The sequence below is a fragment of the Symphalangus syndactylus genome, chromosome 2 (assembly GCF_028878055.3).
Source record: "Symphalangus syndactylus isolate Jambi chromosome 2, NHGRI_mSymSyn1-v2.1_pri, whole genome shotgun sequence".
NCBI classification, from domain to species: Eukaryota; Metazoa; Chordata; class Mammalia; order Primates; family Hylobatidae; genus Symphalangus; species Symphalangus syndactylus.
The window spans coordinates 120,522,061-120,544,683 of record NC_072424.2 but is presented as its reverse complement, the minus strand read 5'-3'; the positions used below and the strand labels follow the sequence as shown (position 1 = coordinate 120,544,683).

The 22,623-nt window shown below is 39.2% G+C and overlaps 1 protein-coding gene across 15 annotated transcripts in view; it reads left to right on the top strand.

Annotated features, from left to right (window-relative positions):
• The window catches only part of HIVEP2 (HIVEP zinc finger 2), a 195,894-nt gene extending 190,805 nt beyond the window's left edge, over positions 1-5,089 (top strand). For all 15 annotated transcript variants that reach the window (XM_063622831.1, XM_063622825.1, XM_063622796.1 and 12 more), the window contains one exon: positions 2,627-5,089. In XM_063622831.1, the coding sequence (XP_063478901.1) occupies positions 2,627-3,451 (825 nt within the window). In that variant the 3' untranslated portion in view covers positions 3,452-5,089. The remainder of the gene's footprint in view (positions 1-2,626) is intronic.
• Positions 5,090-22,623: the final 17,534 nt, after the last annotated feature.

Sequence of the window (22,623 nt, the reverse complement as noted above, 5' to 3'; positions counted from 1 at the left end):
ATTAAACTTTGTCATTTATGATGCTTTTGGCCTGTTACCCAGTTTAATTCTCTTTAGAGGATGTATAGCCTGCTGCATTGTTCACACGGTGTGAGGGAACAGATCTGGGAATCCTCCCTGATGTAAGGACAGTTCGTCCCAAGCACTGCCCACTTTATGCTTTCTCATACCACTGGACACTGACTGTGGTGTGAAGGGACCTTATAGCCCAGTCATATTCTGGCTGCATTTGGAGTGATGGTCATCATAGCCAACACAGGTTTGGAAGAAATGAATGAATTCAAATGCAGATTATGTTAAGTGTATGTGCATATATATGTATACACACATATACACATATGTACAAATGTACATACACAGACATCTATATATACATCTATATACCAGTTCTATTACCCCACTCATCTCTTCAACAGTGTGGCAGTAAGGAGCTCTAGACACAAATGATGAGAAGGAGGTAGAAGAGCAAGAGACTTCCTGCTACCCTGTCGTTTTTGCCCCAGTGCCCCTGTTAGTTTTAAATCTCTTACTGAGATTTAAGTAGGATGGAAGTTTGTCCACCACATTTATAAGGCCCAAATTACAAAACAGTAGGATTGCAAATGGAGTAAAAACCAAAGTAGAGAAAACTTATTGGGAGTTTCTTTGGAGGACGAAGAAGGGGTGAATGAGAGGAGAGAGGATGTGTAGAAATGCCTGGTGGGGCTCGGAGCAGTGGAAGTGGCCACATGGTAGAAATTCTACTTGTACGCGTAGCTCTGTGGTTAAAATCAGTGAAGGGCTGAATTTGAAACTTTCACTAGTAGCACTAATAAGATTTTATTGGATTTAGAACATGCTGAGTATCACTGTAGTTTTAGAGGACAATTCGTGACTCCATTTGTCAGCCTGGATTTGGGGATCTCAAGTCAGTTTACATAATAGGACATCTCTCTCTCTCTCTCTGACTTCTGTTCCACTTCCTTGGTTCCCCCACAGATCCACATTCTGACTGGTTGTATGCAATGGAGGTCATGGAATAGCAGCCAGAAGTAAAACAGAAAAATAACCAAGCTCGGTTTTATTTTAAACTTTGAATCTGTGATTGCTGTGATTAAAAGAAAACATACTTGATTATCTTCAAAGATTGTTACTGTTGGCATTACAGGTCTTCCTCCCAAACTGGTGTTTGATGAAGGAGACGTGCCTTTTCCAAACCTGATTAAATACAAGGGGGATTTTGTCTATGTGCAGAATTTAAATGATTCTCATACCGTAAAATTCCCACCTTTCCCAGCTTATGAGGTCCTGGTAATGATAGTGTTGATGATTGCACCGTTTCACTCACACTTTCAGGAGAACCCATGTTTCCAGCTTGTGTATGATATATCACAGAGGAGGGTAAGGGCTAAGCATTTTAGAGAGTAGCAGAAATCTAGATAGAACTGGATGAATCTTTAATGGTATAGAGCATACCTTAAGTTTTAGAACTGAAACTCTTGAAATGAAATAGAACAGTTTCTTTGGCTCTATCCTGGACTACTACCGTACTGTACAGGTTTATATCTATCTATCTATCTTTGGTTCTCAAAAGTAGAAAAATAAATGAAGTCCTTTTAGATGACAATCCATTAAAGAATGAATCACAGTAATTAAAATATAATCATATTAAAACCTGATAATCTGACAATCCAAGTTGTGTTTCACTACAGAAACAGTATAGAAAATAAATTCTCCATTTTCAGGACTAGGGCTATGAAATCTGGAATTCTGGCTGAACATTTTAAGCATCCTTAATTCATTGATTGCCAACAAGATATTGAGGTGGAAATAATAATATAAACAAAAGAATTAAGATGCAGTCATCTTTGGTTCACAGCTATAGAGTTGAATATAAGTTGTTAACTGTCTGAAATAATGTTAACTACTTCTATGATGGATAGTTTCCTTTAAAAAATTATTATTGATGTAAGACTTAAATGGCCTTGGTTTGCTATTGGATGGAGAAGCTGGTCTTCTGCATTGAGTATCTCTTAACAGGAATGCATTCCTTTAGACCACTGTCTTACACATTGGAGGAACCAGTTTGTGGATCCTCACCACCATTTCGTCATCTGTTCTGTGGAAAACTTTTTTAAAAAGCCAATTTTCAGACTTGTCATTCCAATTATATACTCATCAACACTTAAGAAAAATATTAAAAATCTGTCGAGTATAGCAACAGATGGTAATCTTTTTATTTCCTTTTGAATTAAAAAAAGATATTATTAATGTTTATTAGTGTTTTTTGCTCAGTAAACTTTCTTTTTGCCAATTATCCATTAATTTCTTTTCATTATCTCTTGTGAAAAACACAGAGCTGAAATGTGTCTGTGTACCCAGTGGAAAACACCCTGACTGCTTTATCACCTTGCTGTTTAAAAACAAAGCAACTTTTCCCAGGCCGACACCTTTATTCAAGGATTATAAAAGACAACAGATAAACCTCTTTTGTCTTGAAATAGGAAAACTTGATCAAAGAATTAGGTATTGAAGCCTCTCTAGGTAGTGAACGTGTGAATGGGTGAGTGAATGAATCCAATAGCTTGACCTAAGAGTGAAGCGTAGCAGGATCTGAATTTTGTGCTCTCTTTGTTTCTCTGCGCAGAACTTAAGAAGAGGATTACCTCAGGTTCCTTACTTCAGTCTCTATGGAGACCAGGAAGGTGCTTATGAACATCCAGGCTCCAGCCTTTTCCCTGAGGGTCCTAATGACTATGTCTTCAGTCATCTTCCACTGCACTCTCAGCAACAAGTGCGAGCCCCTATCCCCATGGTGCCCGTTGGTGGGATCCAGATGGTTCACTCCATGCCGCCAGCCCTTTCCAGTTTACATCCTCCACCCACATTGCCCCTGCCAATGGAGGGCTTTGAGGAGAAGAAAGGCGTGTCAGGGGAGTCCTTCTCCAAGGACCCCTACGTGCTTTCTAAGCAGCATGAGAAGCGAGGGCCTCACGCTTTGCAGTCATCTGGTCCACCTAGCACTCCCTCCTCGCCTCGGCTATTGATGAAACAGAGCACTTCGGAAGACAGCCTAAACGCAACAGAGCGGGAACAGGAGGAAAATATACAGACTTGTACAAAAGCCATTGCCTCTCTCCGGATTGCCACGGAAGAGGCAGCTCTGCTTGGGCCAGATCAGCCAGCGCGGGTGCAGGAGCCCCACCAGAACGCCCTGGGAAGTGCACATGTTAGCATTAGACACTTTAGTAGACCTGAGCCAGGTCAGCCCTGTACCTCAGCCACCCACCCTGACTTGCATGATAGTGAAAAGGACAATTTTGGTACATCGCAGACTCCATTAGCTCACTCCACGTTTTACAGCAAGAGTTGTGTGGATGACAAGCAGTCGGACTTTCACAGCAGCAAGGAATTATCTTCAAGCACAGAGGAAGGCAAAGACCTTTCATCAGAAAAGAGTCAGCTACATTGATCTACGATGCATGGAGACTTTCATTTCCACATTTTCCCATTTTTTTGTTTTTGTTTTTCTAGAAATGGAGGTAATCCAGTTTATAGCATGCCTGTCCTAAGTTACAGTAGTTTGCTATTATATATACTTTTGTTATATTAAAAGAATTAGGTAAATTAACAAGTCATCATGAGCCTGACCAAAACAAAATTTGAAATTAACCTATTGGGTCTGGTACTTTTAAAATTGTACAGATGTTTGTGCCTTTTCTTTACTTTGCTTATATTCTTATAAGCATTTTTTAGCAGTAATTTGTACATATTTTAGAATTTGTGTATCTGCTTTGTAATAAATGTAATTTCTTTCCTTTTTTGGACACTTGGATCTAAATGATGTAAAGCAAAACAGCATCAATATATATGTGAGGTTGCACTAAAACATATTTTTATATGATTAAAACTGAACAGCTTTTATGTACAGCTCTGATTCTGTAATACTAATATTTATTTACTTTGTTTCATAAATTGTACATTTTTTCTTAATGTTGTGGATTGCTTTTCTATGTGAAGCATGGGATTTACTGTTGCGTAACTAGAACAAAAATGTACATTGTAAACAAGATATTTAAACTAGAGTATCTTATTCTGCACTTATGCATTAGTTAAAAAAAGATAAAGGATGTATCAGTCAGTTCTTAACTCTTGTATATTTTTTTGTCTCTTGTTTGCTGGATTGACTATAACTTAAGTGCTGATTGTGATTTTAAAATGATAGTACCGTAAAGCATTAAAGTAAACAATGTGCTATTGTGAGTTTTTTCAAAGCTTTATAAATCAGTTATAAATAATATTAAAAGTATTTGGTCTTATGTGAACATGTTGATCTATATACTCATCTAAAAATATGGGAAAACATTCCACCCCATGTAAATATGTACAAGTGCATCACTGGTACAATTTTATGTAACTCAGTTGGACACTAGGTTGCCACAGACCTATGCTAGGTGTCTTTAAAAAATTAAGGTGACAAAGCACATGGGACTGTGTAGAGCTTGGTTATCGGCCGGCCCGGTGGCTTGGCAGGCAGTGCTGTGCGCTGCTCATGGAGAAGACCTGGGCTTAGCAATCTCCTTAGTTCTTGCTACACAGGATGGTGACTGGAACTAAGGCTACACAGAGGGTCGCACTTGGACTCTGAGGGTTGGGTGTGGAAGGAGGAAAGGGGGATGGAGACCTGCTCCCTAGCTCTTCCTGTCAGCCAGTTTACATGGGAACAGGGTTAACATCTGTGTTAGGGGAGGTCACCTTACCCTTTTTCATAGGGGAAGAGTGTCACACTCCTGGCTATCTCAGGGGGAATGGGGAAAAGAATCTTTCAAGGGCAAAGAACTCATGGGAGGATGTCTGTTGTGTGTAATACTCACAATGGCTTTTGGTTAGTGTTGAAGGTGGGAAGAGCCTTTGTAGGTCCAGAAGAGTGAAAGAGAGGGAGGGGTACAGCAACATGTGCACAGGCACGCACATGTGTGCACGCACACATAAAATCTGGGTTATCTTTGTGCTATATAGTGGATTATAATTCTGTGAAACCAAGTTTGTATATTGAATTACATTAAGGAGTGTTCTTTAAAAAGAGAAATAAATATACAATTACATGCTTGAGGTGTCTAGTTCTTATGTGTTGCTTTACATTTTAATTTCCCAATTTTGTTTCTAAAGTAATTTTGATACTAGCAACATACCATCTGTGCTTTTAATTGCTAGGCTCTGCCCATACTGAGTATGAATGGTTTTAACAAGTGAGAAGACAGTCATTGGCTTCCATAGATTATCTGATTAAAACAGATAGTGGTCACCAAGGTGTGGGCCCTAGGAATAGACTTATCCAAACCTCAGCATGGGCCTGGGCACCATATGTTGCATCTGAACAGATTCATGAATAAAGCAAATTATCATTTTCCCTTCTGCCTCTCTTGCATTATGCATACTTACCTGAAATTCAACTGGGGAAACCTCTTCTTTCTTTTTGCTAAGGTGGCTGAAGCTAAGAATCAACTAAAATTTATCAGAAGATACCCACAAATCACAGTTCTTTTATTAGAATGAGTAGAATCTTTTAGTAATAAGAGCAGAAGCTCATTAAAAGTCAAAAGCTATTAGTATTTACACTATAAAAATCTCAAATTTGTGGATTTACAATGTACCTATTTGTTTTTATGAGCCAGACTGTCTTTTTAAACTGTGTTTTACAAAGGTGAATTAAAGGTCAACACAGACACTCTGATATCTGTCTCTTACCAAGAAGAATCTTTTGATTATGTAAGGTGATTTGTGTGTCATATTCCTCATTGATGTGTGTGTGTGTGTGTGTGTGTGTGTGTGTGATCCCAGGCCAAATCAAATTACTCTGTTTCCTCCTCTACCTAATTCATCACTCACTTATTCAGTCAGTCATTCATTCACTCATAAAAGTTTTTGAGTGCCAACTATGAACTGGGTACGATAGTGGGCATTTATTTTTATTTTTGTTTATTTATTTATTTGAGACAGAGTCCTACTGCAGGCCAGGTTGGAGTGCAGTGGTGCTATCTCAGCTCACTACAACCTCCGCCTCCCAGGTTCAAGTGATTCTCCCATCCCAGCATCCTGAGTAGCTGGGTCTACAGGTGCACGCCACCATGGCTGACTAATTTTTGCATTTTTAGTAGAGACAGGGTTTCACCATGTTGGCCAGGCTGGTCTCAAACAGCTGGCCTCAAGTGATCTGCCTGCCTCAGTCTCCCAAAGTGCTGGGGTTACAGGTGTGAACCCAATGCTCCCAGCCTGGTGGTGGGCATTTAGAATTAATAAAGAGTATTCGTGCCACCGAGGAGATCAAGTAAATAGGAAAGACATATATGTAAGTCAATGTGGATAATATGATGTTTGAGCTAAAATAGTTGTGCATTTGGTTTTATAACCATAAAGGGAGAGAGAAGTCATCCTGGAGAGAGCAATCATCCTGCTGAGAATGAAGAAAGGCTTCATCACAGAGGTAGCCTTAGAACAGATCCTTGAAACAATAAATTGACTAATTCATTCAACACAGCTTTTCATCACCTACATTGGAGTACTCTTGTGTGTGCTAGGTGTCCAATATGGCACAAAACAGATAAAGTCCTTGCCTTCATGGAGTTTATATTCTAGAGGAAAGGGCAATATAAAAAAATTAGTGGGAAAACACATATTAGATGATCTCAGATGTGTAAAGCAATTAATGTGTAAAAAGCAAGATGTAGCTGGCACCCTGGGTATGTGACAAGGTAGTACATGGTTAAGCTAGAAACACGTATCAAAGTCCAGTTTCCTAATCCAGCCTACAGGTCTGGCCCTGTAAGCAATGGAGAACCAAGGAAGGATTGAAGCAATAAAGTGGCCTTGTTATTGTTGTCGTTATCATTATTTTGGGAAAAATAAAACACTGTGGCAGCAGCGAAGATAAGGGAAATAAAAGCAGCAACAATCCAAACAAATGATGGGGACCTGGAGAAAGAAGGGACAGTTTCGCTTCAGGAAGAGGAATGGCTGATAGCTAGACTGATTTGGTGCTGGGATGAAAGAGATGGAGAAGTTAAAGATGATGAGTTTTTAACCTGGGCCATAGAATGGGAGTGGCGTTGTTTAGCCACAGAAGAGAGTGGATTTGTACAGAATGCTGGTAAAGAAATGAGCTCTCCTTAGCAGTTCCAAAGGAGTTCAACCTCAAACAAGAGAGGCCAGAGCTGGACCACTGGTTTGTCAGTTCTTGTTTTTCATCATAGCTGAGAGCACTGAATTGGATGAAATTCCTCAGGGTAAATAAAGGGGTAGAAGAGGAAGTTTGAGGGTTTCCAAAGGTAGACAAAGAACATAGAGGTGAGCAAAGTTATACTCCACAGGACAGCACATCTCATCTGCTGAGCCTTAGTGATATAAAATTGTTTAATATTTTTGAGAACTTGATTTTCAATATATTCCCCAAGATAATTTCTGGAAAACAAAACTTTTAGAACATCATTTTCTGGAAAAAAATCAACAGTATTTTGTGGAATTATTTACTATTAGTTACTATTTCCTCAGTAGCATAATAGTAGCTTTATTATTAAATAATAAATTAGAGGCTATTAAATTAACCTGTTATTTACAAATATCTTTTCCAAAACCTATAGTCTAGAGGAGTTAGGTGAAATTTTCAAGGATAAATAGGTGGTTCATTGCAGAATCAAGGCTGAAAATGAGCTCCCAACTCTTTGTCCGTATTTGCTTAAAGAACAGTTGCTGATTATTTATGCTCTTCTCACTTAGATTAAGATTACAATCACAATAATGTACTGTGAAAGTTGTTGGGTTGAATGAGCTCAGAATCATACAAAAACAACAAAGCCTATTTCTGCCCTGGAAATGGTCTTTATTAGTTTAAAATATGTTACTAAATATGGTGGCATCTATTTTGCCACAGTAGTTTTTTTTCCCAGGGGCAATTTGACATTATACAGAGCATCAGTTCCCATTAATTTCTGAGTGTAGAGAAACATATGCTTACCCAGACTTTATATGCAACAATAAACCAGCTTGGCTATGCAGTAGTACCGAAGACTAGGGAAAGTGGTGGAAATTATTCTACTTGGCACCAAACAGTGCCTAAAGATTAACAAGAAGACACAAACTCTATTTTCTAGAATTCTCTAGATGGATAATTTTATGCATACATATCCATTGCTTATCAACAACAAAGGCCACTTTCAGAAATATACATTTGACTGGGTGTGTTGACTCGTGCCTCTAATTCCACCTATTTGGGAGGCTGATCCAGGAGGATTGCTTGAGCCCAGGATTTCAAGACTAGAAATACACATTGGTTATCAAAATGAATCATATCAACAGATCTTCTCTCCATTCACCAAGTGCCTATAAATATATTTCAGATTCTGCAGTAGATCCCTGCCATGGATTTTTATTTTTTTGAGACAGGATCTTGCTCTGTTTCCTGGGCTGGAGTGCAGTGGCGCCATCTAGGCTCACTGCAACCTCTGCCTCCCTGACTCAAGAGACCCTCCGACCTCAGCCTCCATAATAGCTGGGACCACAGGTGCCGGCCACCACGCCCGGTTAATTTTTTGTATTTCTTTTGTAGAGACGGGGATCTCACCATGTTGGCCAGGCTAGTCTAGAACTCCTGGGCTCAAGTGATCTGCCCACCTCGGCCTCCCAAAGTGCTGGGATTACAGGCGTGAGCACTGCGCCCAGCCCCTGGCATGTTTTATACTTCAAGTAGATTCCAAGTTTTGTTACATTGTTGAAATACAAGTTTAATCCATATAGTTTGATGTGAATAAAATTTTATTTTGGCAAAATCAAAATAAAATGATTAATGATCATACATTTCCTTAATTTATTAAAAATCATATTAATAAAATATTTTTAAATGAAAACCTTTCTATTAAAAAATGCCACTGGGCACGGTGGCTATTATTTCCTACATGTTATTGTTGCAGCATGTAGGAAAAACTACATACACACACATTGAACATGGTCCAGGGATCCAGGCCCTTTTATGGGGATAGCATCCCCATAAAAAATCTCTTGTAGCTAATAATGATAAGTATTCTCTACAAGCCCTGTTTTAAGTGCTTTCATTTATTCCCTCATTTAATAGTCACAAAACTGAGTGAAATAATTTGCTTAAGTTTTCCCAGCTAGTAAATAGAAGAGGCAGTTAGGCTCTAAAGCGGTGCAGTCCAGTGGAACTTTCTGCAATGGGAAAAATGTTCCATATCTGCACCTTGCAATACAAAAGCCTATAGCTACACATGACTGGAGCACTGGGAATGCGGAGAGTGCAAGTGAGAAACTGGACTTTTAATTTTATTTAATTGTATTTAAATTAAACTTCACGTGTCTAGTGCTTCCTGAATTGGCCTGCCACCTCTGCAGCCTGCAGCCTGCACCCTTCCCCTGTGCACAGGCTGCACCACTCACCTCTATAAGCACTCACCGTTTGACAGCTATTGAGGTTCTATCACATGCCAGCTCTGCTCTTGGTGCTGGAGCTATACCAACGAACAACAACCAAACCACACCAAACTCAAAAATCTGCTATCAAAGAACTTGGGTTCAGTGCTTATCACTAAATATCTAGTTAAGGATTTTCGTGATACAATCCTATTGACTGCCTCTGTTTCCATTGAGTTTTGGACCTTGGAACTCACTCAAGCAATAGCAGCCAAACCATGCTTTTTTTTTTTTTTTCACTATTTTATAATAATTTATTCTGGGGGAAAAAAAGGCACCAAACCTCAGAGCCATAAGCAGAAATGAAAATCCACCAGAAAATGCAAAATTACTGTGAATCCTTTCTATTTTTTTTTTTTTTTTTTATACTTTAGGTTTTAGGGTACATGTGCACAATGTGCAGGTTTGTTACATATGTATCCATGTGCCACGTTGATTTCCTGCACCCATTAACTCGTCATTTAGCATTAGGTATATCTCCTAATGCTGTCCCTCCACCCTCCCCCAACCCCACAACAGTCCCCGGACATGCTTTTTTTTTTTTTGAGACTGAGTCTCGCTCTGTCGCCCAGGCTGGAGTGCAGTGGCGCCATCTGGGCTCACTGCAAACTCCGCCTCCCGGGTTCACGCCATTCTCCTGCCTCAGCCTCCTGAGTAGCTGAGACTACAGGCGCCCGCCACGACGCCCCAGCCAAAGCATGCTTTTATGAAGAAGTAAACAAGCATCTCATAGGCCACTCTTCCTCCTCCTGCCAGAAATCTGTTAAAAGCAAGGATGGAGAATATATCCCATTCTCAGGACTCATGTGGGGTCGCTCACTTCTGCCTTGGTATAAATGCATATGCCCCCTTGTGGCCTAAGGGAAGAGAGATGCAGCTGGGTTCCCCAAGGGCCCTGACTCCCCTACTGCTTCTGCATAGGACATGGAGTCTGTGAAGAGAGCGCCCTGGCTCCTTGCCTTGCTTTTCTACTGACCACATGTTATTAAGTAAATGGAAGGCAGAAGGAAGGAGTCTGCCATTTCTTCTCCCTCCACAGTGAAGAGCGGAGGAAGGAAAGAAATGGAGGGGTTTCCTTTCTCTAGCCCAGCGGCCATCCTGACTATGAAGCAAGGGGTCTGAGGAAAAAGCTGCTCCTTGCTGCCGCGTATCCATCTAAGTAGCCAGACTCATGGAAAACCACACTGCATGTTGCCCTCTGGAGAAAACCCACTGTCACCAAGGACCTACTGTTTTCCCCAAAACATAGTCTATGACTCTCTGTTATCCCCTTGGAATCAGTGAGATCATAATTCACGTGATATTCAACTGAAACAAACTAGACAAAGATTAAATAAAGCAACTTCATCTTAGCTCAAAAATTAGAAGAAGCAGCCTTTCCCAGAGAGAATTAAGCCCATCAGAAAATGATTTGAGTGACTATTTTCTCAAATCTTCTAAGGAGATTACGTAACTAGCACCATCCTCGTGCGTAGGAAAAAAGTTAATTCGTTGCACACAATGGGTGTCTTAGGGCATTAGAACTTAATATTCATATGGAAGCCTGGTTGACAAGGGATGGACTGTGGTATATTTCCCAACTCGTATCAAGCCTAGTCATATTGTCAAATCTAGTTTAACAGAAATAATACATTGAGTACCACAGGACAGCATCAAATCCCCCAAAATTGTATCGTGCCAGCAATATTAAAATGCCCCAAATGTGAACACTGCCTCATTAATATTTTCCAGAATAAACTTAAATTGCAAAAAGATAACCTCCTTTTATATTAAAGACTAAATAAATTTAAGTCCCCAGTTTTGCTTCCTTTAATTCCTTACCCCAAGAATAACATAACTTAGGTTCCCAAGGAAAGTTAGAATTCAAACGTGTTAGGCATTTCAGCCAGGACCTTGGTGTACCCACCACTCAGCAATATGGGATTTCTTTCAGGAAGAGGGGTCCACACAAGGAACATAGCCAGATGGGAAAAAATGTTATATTCCCTATTTATCATCCCTCCTCCCTCCGCCAATCACATGCAGCAAATGCTTCAGGTTAATGATGCATTCAAATGTGTCTTGATCTCCATTCTGAAGTAAAGCCACCTTCTTTCTATGTAAATCTAAATCTTAGGGTATGTATAACTAGACATTCCTATGTCAAAAGAGACATGACCAGATTTACTGCATTCTGTTTAGATAAATAAATATGTGCCATTTTATGTATATATACATTATTTGATTTACTCCTTTTAGCCCCTGTAATATGGGCATTATAATTTCCATTTTGCAAATCACCAAATATTTATAAGGAAAGAAACATAAATTTTATAACTTGCCTAAAATTACATAACTGAGTTTCAAACTCAGGTCTGTTTGACTCCAGAATCATCCATTCCATTATTTCATTGATCGTCATTCAGCCATAGCTGCAAGCTTTCAAAGGAAATTCGTCATTTGTTCTTTCATTCATTCAAACATATTGATTGACCGCTCCTGCTACACTGTTTAGTAGGCAAGACTGCATGTGAACAAGAGATTTCAATGACAGCATGGAAAGGAATTTGAGAGAGGGATTGCTGCAAAGCAAACCCAGATTTGAGGTAAGTGAATTTGAACTATAAGGAGGGAACCCTAATCTGAACAAAAAGTATGGGTGTTCGAGAACATAAGGTGATTATCAGGTTAGTGCAGAACATTAAAAGTGTTACGGGTAGGGGAGGCCCTCTGGAAAAATCCCACAGCAAGAGAGAGCAGGACATGTTGGAGAGAACAAAACAAATTCCCCAGAGGGAGTAAAAATTCTGAGGTGCGGGATCAGGAAAGGGAGAGTAAGAGGTGGAGCCGACTGGATAAACAATGATGAGATATTGCAGGGTCTTGGAAATCATTTTTAGAGGTTTAGACATTAGGGCAACAGCTATTTGGGAATTAGAGCATGCTAGGTAGGAAAGTGATGGGACAGGGTTTGCGGTTTACCCACTATAAGGGCTTTAAGGCACACTGTCCAAGAGTCATAGCAACATGGGGCTACAGAGCACTCGAAACGTGGTTAGTCCAAATTGATATGCACTGCAAATGTGAAATATATGCCAATTTTGAAGATATAGCACAAGGACGGCTTCAAATATGTCATTCATAATTGTTCATAGTGAGAACACGTTTAAATGATATTACACTACAAATATTAGGTTAATTAAAATGATGTTAAAATTAATTTCCTATGCTTCTTTTTTTAGGTTGGTACCAGAAATTTCCCAATTGCATACGTGGCTCACATTGCATTTCTATTGGATGGTGCTGGTGAAAGAGAGAATAGATGAGGGGGTGGGAGGGGACACTGAGCTCAGCTAGGCGGCTATTTCCATGATGGTGGCCTGCAATAATGTGGCAGTGGTGAAGATGAAAGAAAGCAGATAGGCTTGAACTGCAGGAAGGTGGTGCACCATATGAGATGGTGGTTTATTAGATACAGGGTTCTCAGAAGAGTGGGGAGTCATGGTTAACATCCCATTTCTAGCTAGCCACAGACAGATTAAACATGATGCCTTTTCACAACATGGTTAAAGGGCAGGGGGCAGGGAGGTTTGGGAGAGCCCTGATGGATTTGGTAGCTCTTACTTCCTTACTTCCTGACTTTGGGGGTCCTGTGGACATCTGAAAGGAGAGGTCCAGGGAGCAACTGAAACTGTGGTTCTTCTGATACGATCTTAATAATAATAAATCTATCTGTAATTTATTTAAAATGGATCATATGCCAGACAGATATAATCTCATTTAATCCTTCCATGTATTTGTTGATAAGAATACGGCTACATTCCTTTCCTTTTTTATTGCTCTATATCAATGGTTCACAATTTTATCAACTATCATATTTTATTGTGCCTCTTTTCTATAGTTTACTCAGCCTATTATATGGAAAATATCCATATAGTTTTGAAATTATTATATGGATAATTGAAATTATCCATATAATATATAATATCCATATAATAACTTCAAAATTATATGGATAATTTCAAAAATTTCAATATAACAACCTAACTATATATAAAGGAAAAATGACAGAAAAGTAATTTATAACAAGATTTTATTCATCTATTAAATAGGCAAATGTTCTGTGTTATAGTTAAAGATTACAGTAGAAAGCATAATGAAGAAGTTAGGAGCTTGCACCTCCATGCAGATCACCATGATTATGACAGCTACATATTTGCCTGCCAGTGTGTTGTACTGGGAACTCAGGTGCCACAAGTGGCATTGTCATTAGAACATGATTTTCTGAAATGGGAAAGAAAATCTTGGAAAGTTCCAAAAATAACAAAATATAAATTTTCTCAATTGACATGTGGTTGCCCTCCCAGAAAAAATTCAGTCTCCAGTCAATTCTGCTGTAATGTTTGTTTTAAAATTTTTCCAACACAGTTGACATATTAGGGAACAATTTGAACATAACACATTTGCTTATGCTTGGCTTTTTAATTGAGAAATACTAGGTGAATGCAGAAGACAGCACTTAGCTGAAGGAGCCATGTAGGAATATACAAACATAAACACTAACACACTTCCGGTAACCACCAGCTACCTCATTTCACCAAGAGTGTTATGAGCCCACCCACATACATAGTGTACAGCATAATGAAATTGGACTTTCTGTTCAATTTCAGATGACCTTCCTTCCATCACTCCACAGTAAGTCACAAACTGCTGCTCTTCTGTCACCTACTTCTAGTAGCAAACATTAGATCTTTTTCAAGTTAAGCACCACATTTATTAGAGTACTTATGTATTTCTTAACCATTAATGCATGTAAAACTATGCTACCATTTTTATTGGCACCCTATCTTTTTTTAACATATCACTGATGAAGCTTTGGAGTATTGTGTTCCTAACCCTGTTTTCCCCATAAGCCCTGTGGTTTGTTATTGCACAATTTTGCATAGCACAGTGATTTTTAGGAGCACACTTGTCTTCTGGTAGCAGAGATGACTTGAAAATCTATACCCCCACTTCAGATTTGCTTCATAATGAAACAGAGCTTGATTCTAGGCTCACATAAATCTGAATGAGTATCTCACTTTCGTGTCCCATTTAGAGTAACATTCAAGTTTATAAAATTGTTCTGCTTGCTGGTGGAACTCCGGTATTTGAGAATCTTAATCACTAAATGCCGGCAGCGCCCTGTCATCATAGCACCAATCAAAAGCCTCCATGAATTTCCAAAATGCCCTGGGGGGTGTGTGTGTGTGTGTGAGTGATACTGCCCCGGTTCAGAACCACTGATATATTTGAAGCTAGAAGTTAATAAAGATGAATAGAAATTCATCAGGCAGAATTATTTATTAATCCTAGAAAACTTGTCCTCAATATCACAGAATCAAACATTTTTAGTATTATGTCTAAGAAACTATTTCAAAGCATTTGACAGTTTCTATAAGCACATTTTGAATATAGTTGCTGACACATAAATACATCTATAATGTGTTAAGACTATTACTATTTAAGTCAATTTAAAAATAATGATGGCAAAACTGCTTTTGTTACTACTGTGTTGCTACTAATACTAAGATGATTGCATTCAAATCAAAGTGACTCAGACACCAGGATCACTCCTATTTCTACTACTCTACCGTAGCCCATGTAGTCTCACCATGACCATGTTTATTTAATTGTAGTGACATAGAGGATCTGAAAAATGCACAAACATGCAAAAATTACTTGACATACACATTTAAAGATTTTCAAATTGACCTATACCAAATAGATTCATAGGAGTAACTGCATTTCTTCATTCCCTTCATAAACCAAGCTGAACACTCCAGACTGCTCTCTATACAACTGTGCACTTTTCCTGTTGCCAGTTGAATTATGTGCAGTTGAATTTAATCCCATACCAATGTATGCAAGTTTTGTGGATTATTATAATTACATGATTTAAATTCCACACGAATCTATAAAATATGAGTGCAAAAAAGAGTGCTTTTATCTATGGCTGTTAAGTTAAATGCTTTGGAAAGAATAAGGACAAGTCATTAAGAAAGAGGCAACTGAATTATGTGTGGGCAATTAGAAAAACTAAAAATTAAAAATGACTCTACCTCCAATTGGTTCTTGAATGTCTTCCAATACTTATTCCACTTTAAATAAGGTGAAATTATCATTTTGGCAATGTATTATAGTTAGAATGTATTTATGTTACCTGACTGGATCTCCAATCACAGTCCAATGCAGAAAGGGAAGATGGTACACCACTCTCCACCAAAGGATGACAAAGATGCATGTACATTTCAGAATTTTTTAAGTTAAAATATTTAATGTATTGTGTATCAACTTGTATGATCCATTGTCATTTTAAAATTAATCTCAAATTAGTTCTGATTGCATTATGTAAGACTACTTTTCCTATGCATCACTTTTCTAGAATTTAGGATGGTATCTCCAAACCACAACAGCTAATAATGGTATATTCACATATAGGATAAATTACAAAGAGACATATCATTTGTTTCTCTTTATAACTTTGGGTCCAGATAAATGAATGTGGTAAATAAAAATAACCTCTCTGTCCTAACTTCCTGAACAAAATAATAAAGACAAATGCCAAAATATGTAAGGAAAATTCCAAAATGAATACTTACTGTTTTCTCTCCTAACCATCTGTTTCCACATTAATCAATCATCCTCTATTTCATGAGACGGATAGGACAGATTAATCATCTGCACCTTAATCTAAAAATGAAAACATTACCATAGAAACCTTCTTTTCACATTCTTTAACCATGAGTGAGAGCTCCGAATTAAAATATCTATTTTGAGGCCAACAAGTAACTATAAACACCAATAAAAACAAATGCTGCTGGGTCGGGGAAGATGGCAAGAATGAGCAGGAATGGTATTTTGGAATGGCATTTTCCTTCATTCCAAATTTATGAGAGAAAGACCTGCCCATTTTTTAGGTACACTATATGCCATCCAACATTTTGAACTTGGACATGCTCCAGAAAATCCGTACTGGCTCCTCCTTTCAGTTTCTGTAAAATTCCAAAAACAAATCCTTTGCTGTTTCCTTAGTTACTCTAAATAAGGTGTCACCGATATTTAAAGAATGGAGATCTTGGAAAGTATGGAATGACCCCAGAGCCAGGCCTTACACATCTCTTCATTCTACCTCCTTTCTTCCTAACGCTGCATGCTTCCAGATTTACAGGTATATTAGTCTGTTCTCATGTTGCTAATAAAGACATACCTGAGAATGAGTAATTTATAAAGAAAAGAGGCCTAACTGACTTACAGTTCTGCATGGCTGGGGAGGCCTCACAATCATGGTGGATGGCGAAAGTCACGTCTTACATGGCAGCAGGCAAAAGAGTGTGTGTAGAGGAACTCCCCTTTATAAAACCATCAGATCTCATCAAAAGTATTCACTATCACAAGAATAGCACAAGAATGACCTGCCCCCATGATTCAATTCAATCACTGGGTCTCTCCCATGACACATGGGAAGTATGGGCACTACAATTCAAGATGAGATTTGGGGGAGACACAGCCAAACCGTATCAACTGGTCTCTACATTTGGGGATACACCTGATAAGGTGGCAGGTAGAGTTGGAGTTGGAAGAAATGGCACTGGGGTTATTCATAAGATGCAAAACATTAGTCCTATAGTTGTCTGTACTCCTTGAAAGAAGAGTACCAGGCCATTAACCTTGACACTATTGAATGAGGTCCCTTTTTACTAAAATTGGATATCTAGTGAGTTTTCAAGGGACATTTATTTTAAGTAGAACTTTTGCACTTGTCTCTGTGCACTTTCTTTTAACTCAAGATGAGAATGGGGATGGCAATATGAAGCATGTGATCCTCCTCAGCCCCTTCCCAACCCCTTGTTAAAGATCAGTAATCACATTTGGTCTTTTTTTCTCAAGAGGTAGCATCGTGCATTGTCAGCAAGCAGAGGCTCAGGAACCAGACTACATGGATTCAGATCTGAGCTTTGCTACTTCCTTGCTTTGTGGTCTTGGGGCAGTTACGGATGCTCACTGCTGGAGCAAACAGCCCCAACACTTCAGTGGCTTGATACACAGCAGTCTGTGATCTACACATGGAATGTTTTCCGGATCAGCAGGCGACTTTCCTTTAAGTGATGACAGGGCAGTGCTGTGTCAATGAAGGCCTGTGAGCTGGATTTGACGTGCTACATGTTTTTTGTAGGACTAATGAGCTTAAAATGTTCTTACGCTTTTCAAATGCACTCCAGCCTGGGCAATAGAGCGAGACTGTCTCAAAAAAAAGAATCTACATAACATCCTCAATTCTGCCTCTTGGTCCTTGGAGCCTACAATATATATTATCTGATACTCTTTCACAGAAGTACTCTGCTATTCCTTAATTTGGGGACCCACACTCCATCCACCTAGAGGTTCTGCTATCTTCAACCAGAGGCTTCCAGAGTTATGGTAATCCAGAGTACACAGGATGGCACATAGAAGGATTTTATGAGCCAGACCCAAAGGGCCACTCATCATTTTTTTCCATATTCTGCTAGCCAGAACTCAGTTTCTTCGCCACACCCAACCTCAAGGCAGCTGGGACATTAGCCCAGCTGCCTTCCCAGGAAGCGAAAAAGATGGATGGATGAACAGTTAGCTAGTCTCTGTTCTGGTAGACTACTTAACTTCTCTGCGTCTGTTTCAACCTAAGTGAAATGGGAATAATAAGTAGGATTTCAAAGAGGATTGAATGAGTTATGTACATGAGGTGCTTAGAGCAGAACCTAGAACATTTGTGAGTGCTCTAAGTGTTTACTATTATTGTCTGTACTTACAGGCTAGAAATAGATATTCTTCTTGATACTTACTTCCCTTTGCTCTCCTATATTCAACCAGTCACCACATCCTATCAGTTGTATCCCCCTAACATCCCTCAGAAATGCCCTCACTTCCAGTATGCCACTGTTTAAAATGTAGGTTTCATTATTATTCAGGTATGGTGAGGTCAATCCATCAGGAGATGACTGCCATTGAAAACAGTTTGTTATGGTGACAATCCTGAGAGGAGGGGGCATACCACATTACAGGGGCCCATGCAGAGAAGCACCCAGGTAGGTCGGGAGGCAGAGCGAGTGACGGAAAGTATGGGCAAGAGTCTTGATTGCGGTTTCTTTGGGAAAGAGTGGGTAAGACAAGGTAAGCAGGTTTAGGATTGATTAGTTTGGATAGTTTTAGCAGACTCTGGGGCAGAGGGGTTGTCTCTAGCTGTCTGGTCCTGGGGTGACTAATGCAGGAGGACAGTGGCCTGAAGTGTAGGAACTTGATAAAGGAGGCAGCTGGTGGTCTGGACTCTGAATTGGTTGGTTTGCATATGAAAAGCATGTTTTCAGTCCTTGATTTGCTATCTCTAGGAATTAACTAACTCTGAGATAGGCAGTCCTATGGTCAGCTAGGCCCCAAATGTCAACATATAATAGTGGTATATAGAACAAGACATGGCTAATACAGCCAGTATGTCTCAGCTGGATTGCTTGCAATGGCGTCCTAAGTGCTCTTCCTCCAACTCACTTACCCTTGTGAATAAGCCTTCCTCCAAACCAGCAGCCGGCCTTTGGGAAACCTATATCTGATTGTGTCACTAGCCAGCTTCAAGCTATGCAAGAGCTTCCTGAATCCCTTAAGAAAAAGATCAAAGGCCTCTCTCCTGTCTCTGCTTGTTCTGCTTTTCCTTGGCTTCTGGGGGCACCTTGGTTCCTCTAATGTGCCTTGTTCTTCTATCAGTTGGGCCCTTGCACCTGCTCTGCCTTTTGCCTGAAAAGCTCCTCTTTGCTTTGCAGCCTCTGTGCCTTTGGTATTTAACATATGCTTCAGATTTCAGCTCAGATTCAAAACTTGCATCACCCCCTCCCGATATTGTGTGACTAATTGCTTTAGTTTAATGTGATAAAGTTGATAAATATCCAGCTGGGCCTGGCTTTGTGCATTCAAATCCCAGCTTCATCATTTCTCACCTGTTTGAACTTGCGTTAGTTATTTCATCCCTCTAAAAGTCAGTTTCCCCTCTCATAGCATGGGGATAACATTAGGAAAATTTCTTGGGCTTTTTGTTAGGATAGAATAAAATAATAAAATAAAATAAAATAAAATAACGTGTACTTAATATGTAATCATTTCTAAGACTTCAGTGTTTCATATTATTAATATTTCCTGTTAAGCCTCAGAATTCTTTGTAACTTAGGCCTCTAGGCAGTTACTAGCAATTAGCTAGGATTCAAATTGAGAACATTTTCACATCTCTGATTAGGAGAATGATTTAACTATTATTAATCACTTCAGAAGGTTAATATAAGCTAATTAATATTTAAGATACTGTTATAGAAGTGACATTTCCTCACCAGGGAGGAATTGAACTGACTTTTTTCCTATCTATTATGACATATACCATCGTGATTTTTAAGTTTTTTATTAAATAAGAGTTCTACATATTGGTAAATGATATGGTTTGGCTCTGTGTCCCCAATCAAATCTCGTCTTGTAGTTTCCATAATTTCCATGTGTTGTGGGAGGGACCCGGTTGGAAATGATTGAATTATGGGGGTCCATATTCTCCAGGCTGTTCTCATGATAGTGAATAGGTCTCACAAGATTTGATGGCTTTAAAAACAGGAATTTCCCTGCACAAGGTCTCTTTGCCTGCCGCCATCCACATAAGACGTCGACTTGCTCCTCCTGGCCTTCCACCATGATTGTGAGGCCTCCCCAGACACGTGGAACTGTGAGTCCATAAGCTTCTTTCTTTTATAAATTGCCCAGTCTCGGGTATGTCTTTATCAGAAGTGTGAAAATGGACTAATACAGTAACATAATACAGAGAAATACTTAAAAACAAAACATAATGAAAGCAAATGTAAGAGTATCATTCTTAACTTGCCTTTTCTCCCTTTCTGTAGGTGAAATTTCATTTTGATCCCTGAATTCTTTCTAATAAAGTCTACTTACTAGGGAAAAAGAGTGCAATATAATAAACATATTCATATACAAAGATTTGATTGATTAAAAGTTGTTAAGAGCTGAGGATAGAGGAAGAATTTAACTACAAAAGGTCATAAGGGAATTTTTGAGGGATGATGAATTTGTTCTACATTTTGATTCTGGTGCCGGTTATACCACTGCATGCATTTGTCAAAACTCACAGAGTTGTATATTTAAAAGATGAATTTTACTCTGTACGAATTGTACTGCAATTAAAGAAAAACAAGTGCTGGGCATGGTGGCTCATGCCTATAATCCTAGCACTTTGTGATGCCAAGGTGGATGGATCACTTGAGCCCAGAAGTTTGAGACCATCCTGGGGTAACATGGTGAAACCACATCTCTACCAAATGAAAAACAGCTAGGCATAATGGCACGTGATTGCAGTCCCAGCTATTAGGGCAGCTGAAGTGGGAGAATCACCTGAGTCTGGGAGGTCCAGGCTGCAGTGAGCCATAATTGCACCACAGCACTCCAGCCTGGGCAGAGTGGAAAAACAAACAAAAATGAAAACAAAAAACAAAGAAAAAGATTGGGTTGATAATTCCTTTTCCCTTAAGCTTAGGAAATGTTGGTGAAATTGGTTTTGGATTAATGAAGAGGTCAAAAGTGATACATTTGTATATTTATTTACAAGCCTATGATCCAATGATAACTTTAAGTTTTAAAACTAATTGCAAAATAGCTCAGTTATACTTAAGCAATAACTGTCCTTGCCATGGAGGTAGAGTATTGCATTCCAGAGGGTCTGATATAGGGAAGGCAAACATGCGAGAAGTGGTATCCAAGAAGGACCTTCCAGAGACTGCAGTTTTACCTAAATGCATTGAACTTGAGAAGTTATAGATTTTTTTTTTTTTTTGCTTGTAAAAAAAATGGCAAGAGCACCTTTCCATGGTGTAACTGCTGCAATGTCATGATGGAGTACGGGGGTGTGAATGAGCCTATCACATCACAGGAGAGTGCAAGCTTTCAACACCAAAATTACTTAAGTGCCTGCTGATTAAATCTTGCTGCAAATGGCATTTCATTCTTATTTTTGATGGGTAAAAAGTGATTTATTATATTTACTTGGCTCTTATCCCTAGTGAATGCAGAGAGTGAATGCCTTCTGTAGCAACATATGGCTTGTTGGGAAGTATGACTCATCAATTGAACCAGTGGTGCAACCCCCCGCCCCCCCCCAAAAAAAAACAAACAAAAAGAATTGTTAAGAAGGTGACAACTATCCTAAGGCAGATTCTGTTGTTATTCCCATCGTTGTTCCTGTCTTATTGAGGAATTTTTACCTCTAACTCTCATGAGCTCTTCTTCTAATTAAAAAGAATGAATTTGTTTTAATATTTGAAGGTGCAAAACTAGCCGTCTTGCTTTGTTTTACTTTCTCTGGAGTGACTTGCTTCTGAGCTATTGGCTATTGATAGGTTATTTCTTACATTTGTTAAACATTTATGAATGCTTTACTATTTTCCAGATAATGTACTAGATATTTGGAACGCAAGGACCTGTTCCCAACTTTTTTTCTAAGTAATTCTGACAGTCTGAAAATTAAACTAGGTTGACCTAGTAAATGTGAAAAAGACAATAGACTTAGTAATAAGAAGAAAATTCCTTGGGAACAGGTCCTTGCATTCCAAATATCTAGTACACTATCTGGAAAATAGTAAAGCATTCATAAATGTTTAACAAATGTAAGAAATAACCTATCAATAGCCAATAGCTCAGAAGCAAGTCACTCCAGAGAAAGTACCGCGGTGGCTCACGCTTGTAATCCCAGCACTTTGGGAGGCCGAGGCGGGCGGATCACAAGGTCAGGAGATCGAGACCACGGTGAAACCCCGTCTCTACTAAAAATACAAAAAAAAAAAAAAATTAGCCGGGCGTGGTGGCGGGCACCTGTAGTCCCAGCTACTCGGAGAGGCTGAGGCAGGAGAATGGCGTGAACCCGGGAGGCGGAGCTTGCAGTGAGCCGAGATTGCGCCACTGCACTCCAGCCTGGGCGACAGAGCGAGACTCCGTCTCAAAAAAAAAAAAAAAGAAAAAAAGTTTATTTTTATCAACCAGTACTTTTTTTTTTTTTTTTCCTGAGATGGAGTTTCACTCTTGCTGCCCAGGAATGGAGTGCAATGGCGGGATCTCAGCTCGCTGCCACTCCGGGTT